We start from the raw sequence: 6,479 nt of genomic DNA on the forward strand, positions 1-6,479 counted from the left end.
GACGTGACATCAGAGTACAAATCATGAGAGAAGACCCGAGCAGCAGGAGGTCAAACACTCCTTTCATATGAGAACAGCAGAATAAAGCCCCGCGTGTCCGTGTCTCCTTCATCCTCTCACACGCGCTCAAACAACATCACACTACTTTCACTTTCCTTCACAACCTGAGTGGCTCACTTCTACCTAGTTATACGTGACGTCACGCTCAGCTTAAATTCCCATTGGCTCAGATGGAGGTGGAAGGCGGCGCTGCTTCTTCTCTCTCCCTCAGTTCAGTCCTGATCCTGGAGCTGAGCGGACCGGATCACTTTAATAATAAAAAGCACCAAAAGTTAAGATGCGACATTTCACTATGGAGGCGTTGATTCTGTCTCTCCTGATGATACACCTTCACGGCGCGGCAGCAGGTGAGTTCACTCTTTGTTTTATAAGTTGTGTGATTGTAAAAGAAGGAAAGCTTCGTGTCTTTATAGACTGTGTTCATCAGGTTAAGCTGCTTTTGATCGTCTTTGATGTTTAGCTCCAGGACTTCCTCGTTGACGACAGAAAATGTTGTAAAAAGTCAGAAATGCTCTTAAAGTCCACGTTAGTGAATCCTGTGTGTGCAGCTCAGTGATTGGTCCCGACATGTTTCTGAGGGAGCCGCTGTGTCCTCGAGTGACTTTGTGAAAAGGACAGAAGTGTGTTCTTTCTCTCACTCTGCTGTCGCTTTTATTTGGGACATTATTTCATAATATCAGCAGCATTCAGAGCGAAACGGTGTGAACGCGCTTAAAGCTCAGACGTCAGCATGACGCAGCGCAGCAACAGTCCAACACCAGTCCGATGAGTAAAGAGCATGAAACATGACGTCACAACAAGCACTATATTTAGTGCGCTTTTCTATTTCAATATCTAACTTGTTGGTGTTTTATGTAGAATGTGTGCTGCGGTTCATTCAGTGCTGTTTACAATGACTGTTATTGTATCAACGATGTCAATATTTAGTGTTAGTTATTGTCATTCAGGAGACATAATGAACACATTCATACAGTCAGGAAACACGTCAGCACATTTCATCTCTCAGGCTGCTGTGGAGGTTTGGGACTTTTACTTTGAAACAACGAGTCAGTTGATGGTTGTTTTCCTGCTGAAGACAAACTACTTCCTGCTTTGTTGCTGTAATATTTAATATCGTTCACTAATAAACTCAATCACTGACACTTGATGCATTACTCATGAATCATCTTGTTCTTCAGTCTCTTCAGTGTTCACTCCTTAAACAAGATGTAAAGTGTCATCTGTCACTAAATAATTCATATTTCATGATTTGAAAAGGAAGAAGAAGAAAATCATATTATATATCAGCCTCTCATAGTGAATCAATAACAAACAAAGATTTAGAGAATAACATGTGCACTCATAAAACACATAATCCATGACAACCTCCTGAACATGGATTATTTAGCTCATGTGGTGGTATTGTGTGACCTCTACATATTGAAGCCATTCCTCAGATAATGATGACATTTGACTCCACACACTGACACACACATCAGCGTTAACACTGACTTTAGCTGGTTGGGTCAGATTACATCACACTGAGGCAGGGTAGGAAATTTACATATTTTTTGGGGGAAATTTTTGCCCCCACTGACTGAAATCCAGGGCATTTTCAAAAAATTGGGGGCACTTTTTGAAACTTGTGAAATAACATTTAACCTTTGTTCAAAATAATAAATATACTTATTTAGGCTTACAATATATGAGCAATTGTCATCAAATGGCAATAATAAGACTATTAGCAGTAGTCTACAGATTCAAAGTGTTATTTAGATTTTTTAAACAAAAAACAAACATAAATCAGACAATCATATTCAATTTATTCTTACTTCTTTGTGGTTATTTATTGTTATTATTACATTTTTTTTAAACAACTATTAACAATTATTAAGTCAACGATGCCTTGATTACATATACATCAGTCATTGTATGGAATTATTGAGAAAGATATTTTTATAGCACCTTAAAAATTAAAAGAATGTGCCATTTGAAGGTCAAATTCAGTTCAGAGTTGTTGCTTAGTAAAATATCTTAATTGACTGTCAGTCAGGTATTATTCATTAGCAACCCTCAAATCAAAGAATAAAGACACTTTACGCACAATTTAGGTGTATTTTCCATTTAACTCACGAGATGCAGGCAGCATGTTTTACACTTAATGTGAATATAATTCATACTTTGTTGGCATCTTATTCTGAAAACCGGATGTTCGTCTGAAGAAACCGGATGTTGTCTCACGTTAATCTTTTCGCTAACTTTCAAAGTCCTTCGCTCGCTCCCGATCTGCGCCGTTTGAACGAGTTTACCGTGAATGTCAGCATAAAGGTGCACTAACATGTGAGTGTCTGCTGAGTTGACCGCAGTCTCGCAGTCACAGGTCTGATGAAGAAGCGCACATTTATTTATTCGTTTAGAAAGTTCGGGGGCATTGTTTGCCCCTCTCCTAGTGATATCAGGGGCAAAATGATATTTCTTAGGGGCGGTTTTGCCCTTTGCCCTCGTGTATTTCCGACGCTGCACTGAGGCCGTTTAGTGGAGCTGGACTGATAAATCACACCTGGATATTATTTGTGCATACGAGCTTATTGCAGATATTTGGGTAAATGCGTATTGGCTGATGAGTCAGAAGACATTATTGTCATTTATTGTCATTTCTGTGAGACATCCTGTGAACAGAGAAGTCAGACTGGTGTGTACAGTAATGTGTGTTTCAGTCATTTTATGCGAGTTGTCAGTGGAAGTGAAATGTTTGCTGTGATGAGTTCTATTTGTTAGAGAGTCGCTGACGTCAGTAGAGCAGAAGAAAGCCGTCAGTACGTGATGAGCGACGTGTCATCAGAACAGAGAGCTGCTCACCTGACCTCATGTGTTTTCATGTGTTTACAGGAAATGAAATGTGTTGCACCAGAGTGAGCTTCCTGTCATTCTTGGTCCTGTAACAACTGCATGATCTAAACATGTGACTTGTTTCATATTTCACTTCAGAACAGATAGTTTTTAAAACATCAGAAATATTAAAGTACACATTTATTTCTGTGTGTTGAGTGCTCAGCAGATATTATTAGCATGTATTTATTGTACTGTAGTTCTTTTTGATTCTGTGAGCAGCAGAACAACATTGTTCAGTGATTTATTAAAGCGTGATATCTAAACTGTAAGTGATGACTTTATCTTTCTGTTCCAGTGACTCACTCTCTGAAGTATTTCCACACTGCGTCCTCTGGAGTCCCAAACTTCCCAGAGTTTGTGGCTGTTGGGTTGGTTGATGACGTTGAGATGAGTCACTATGACAGTAACACCAGGAGATATGAACCCAAACAGGACTGGATGATCAGAGTCACAGCAGATGATCCTCAGTACTGACAGCAACAGACTGAGGGCTCTGTGATTAACCAGCAGGTCTGCAAAGCCGACATGGAAACAGTAAAGCAGCGCTTCAACCAAACTGGAGGTTTGTTTATGTTTCACACATTTTGTTGATATTGTCATCCTGTACTTTAGTAAACAGATGTCACACACACACACACACACACACACACACACACACACACACACACACAGCTTCTCTTGGCTGAAACACAGTGTGACTCAGCAGAAACATGACTGACACTGAGTCGCCTGGATGCTGCTGTACTCCACTGATACAGTGATTGTGTCCATCCCATAATGAGCAGCAGAGATCATGAGCACCTTCTCTCCACTGGGTTAGATCAGAAGAACTCTACTGAAGTGCCCACAGTGAGTTGGTCCATGAGAAGTGTGCTGCAGGAAGCTGTTGATCACAGAGCGTTGACAACACACAGCTGGTAGAGGAACATGACGGCTGCTTTCTCAAAGTAGGGCGCAGGACTGTGAACGGGACGCAGGCTGCTTCTGCTGGGTCCTCTCCTGAGAGGAGGAGCAGCAGCATGTTTTAATAGAGCTGGCTGACAGGACCACATGGTGCATGTCTCATTCAGACCACAGGGTTCACTCCACAGTGTGTCCATCCCATAATACTCTATACATGTAGAGACAGAACTACAGATGAGTGAACTTCACTTCACCACAATGTGTTTATGTCTTAATAAACATCTTCAGCGCTGAAACAAGTTATGAATTTGTTCAGATAGTTAAACAAATGAATTGGCTCCATTTATGATAATCAGATAATAATTGAAGTCTTTAATTAAATAAACAAGTCAAACATGTTGTAGTTCAGGTTTCTCAGTGTGAGACTTTGTTCCTTTTCTCTGATTGATGTCGTTCTGAATGAAATACTGTTCAGTGTTGTTCAGACTGAAGAAGCACTTTAAAGAGTTCATCAGACTCTCTCAACTTAACGGCGTCTTCACACTTTACTGACATTTTAAAGTGCAAACTATTTATGGATTCATTAAAAATAGACATTACATAACCAGCAAAGACGAGAACAATTAGTTTGAGCCCTAAATATGGAGAATAATACAGAGTAGCGTCATTTAACTTCACTCTGGTGTGTTTATGTCTTAATAAACATACATAGTGTTAGAATAAGGAATCTATTAGTTTAACAGGAATGAATTGACTTAAATGTTGATCATCAGATGATCACTCAAGTCTTTCACCAAGAAAACATGTCAAACATTTTCTCCTTCCAGTTTCTCAAATATGAGAAAGTTCTGCTTTTCTCTGATTAATATCATTTCATATTAAATATTGTTCAGACTAAAGAATCTCTCTCTCTCTCTCTCTCTCTCTCTCTCTCTCTCTCTCTCTCTCTCAGGTGTCCACATTATCCAGAGGATGGTTGGCTGTGAATGGGATGATGAGACCAATGAGATCAAAGGTTTTTATCAGCATGGTTATGATGGAGAAGACTTCATATCGTTTGACCTGAAGACAGAGACATTCATCGCTCCAAAACAACATGCTGTCTTCACCAAAGACAACTGGAATAATAACAGAGCTGTGATAGCACAGAAGAAGAACTACTTGACTCAGATCTGTCCTGAGTGGCTGAAGAAGTATGTGAACTACAGGAGGAGCTCTCTGATGAGAACAGGTAGAATCACATGACCTGATGTAGTTTCATAAAGCTTCTGTTGTTTCTGTCCAACAGTCACATTACAACACATGTCAGCCACGTACAGAGAGCTGCTGTGTCTCACACCTTTCTCCTCCCTCACCTCTTCCTCTCTCTGCCTCCTTCTCTCCTTCACCACATTTCCTCCCTCACACTCATCACCCCTCTGTCCCTCCGTCCTCTCTCTCTCTTTGTCTCTGAACTGTTTCTGTCTGTCTCAGTTTCTCTCTCTGTCTCTTTGCTCTGTCTTCCTCACACTCACTGTCCTCCCTTTCTAATCATCTCACCTCTTCATCTGTTTGTCTCTCCCTTCTTTCATCAATTCAACCTCAATGACATTTATTTGCATTGCATACATACATAAATATATATATATATATATGTAGTGTGTGTGTTACCAAGGCATTTAAAATACATTCCATCCAACATGAATGATGATATGAAGACACAGTAAATAATAACACTGAAGAACCTATAACCTGTCTCTCTCTTCCCTCTCCAGAGCGTCCCTCAGTGTCTCTCCTCCAGAAGACGTCCTCCTCTCCAGTCAGCTGCCACGCTACAGGTTTCTACCCTGACAGAGCCACACTGTTCTGGAGGAAAGATGGAGAGGAGCTCCATGAGGACATGGACCACGGAGAGATCCTCCCCAACCACGATGGATCCTTCCAGATGAGCGCTGACCTGAAACTGTCATCAGTCCCAGCTGAAGACTGGAGGAGGTACGACTGTGTGTTCCAGCTGTCTGGTGTGAAGGAGGACATCGTCACCAGACTGGACGGAAAGGTGATCAGGACCAACGAAGGTGAGACTGAGATCAGGTGTGATGAAGGTGGGAAGCACACCTTTAGTTCACTGGAACAGTTTGTGTGTTTTTATGAGGACGGGAAGTTTAGTTTAGTTAAAGTTTATTCAAAGCGTGCCGACAGTCAGAAAGGAGTTTGAATGTGTTTGTCAGAAGTTGTCGTCGTGTCAAAAACCAACATATGAGACAGAAAGCAACACAAACACACAGCTGAACAGAGACAACACAGCTGGACGAGATCAACAAGCAGAGATACAGTCATCGTGTACAGACCAGATAAAGAAAGGACAGACAGATGGTGTGTGTGTTCAGCACTGTGGTCTGCTTGATGAATGGATGTTCTCCTCTTCTAACCTGCTTCATCTCTTCAGGTTGTGACTATTTTATTGTTGTTTTCTGCTCAACAGAGAAGCCCGCTGACATGACCTTCATCATCATCATCATCGCAGTGGCTCTTCTTGCTCTCGTCATCGCTGTGGGTGGATTCATGTTTCACAGAAACAGGAAAGGTGAGAGACCCGAACACAGACGTCAGTATATGATGAGTGTTTCATGAGTGTTTCATGAGTGTTTCATGAGTGTTTCATG

At 41.2% G+C, this 6,479-nt stretch overlaps 1 protein-coding gene across 1 annotated transcript in view; it reads left to right on the plus strand.

Annotated features, from left to right (window-relative positions):
* The first annotated feature begins 267 nt into the window (after nt 1-267).
* Nucleotides 268-6,479, plus strand: part of LOC116396255 (class I histocompatibility antigen, F10 alpha chain-like) — an 8,531-nt gene continuing 2,319 nt past the window's right edge. Inside the window, 5 exon segments of the mRNA XM_031870757.1 lie at nt 268-407; nt 3,227-3,493; nt 4,787-5,065; nt 5,589-5,891; nt 6,299-6,400. Of these exon segments, the coding sequence (XP_031726617.1) occupies nt 338-407; nt 3,227-3,493; nt 4,787-5,065; nt 5,589-5,891; nt 6,299-6,400 (1,021 nt within the window). The 5' untranslated portion in view covers nt 268-337.

The sequence above is a fragment of the Anarrhichthys ocellatus genome, unplaced genomic scaffold, assembly GCF_004355925.1.
Source record: "Anarrhichthys ocellatus isolate YVR2014 unplaced genomic scaffold, GSC_Weel_1.0 scaffold54, whole genome shotgun sequence".
Classification (NCBI taxonomy): Eukaryota; Metazoa; Chordata; class Actinopteri; order Perciformes; family Anarhichadidae; genus Anarrhichthys; species Anarrhichthys ocellatus.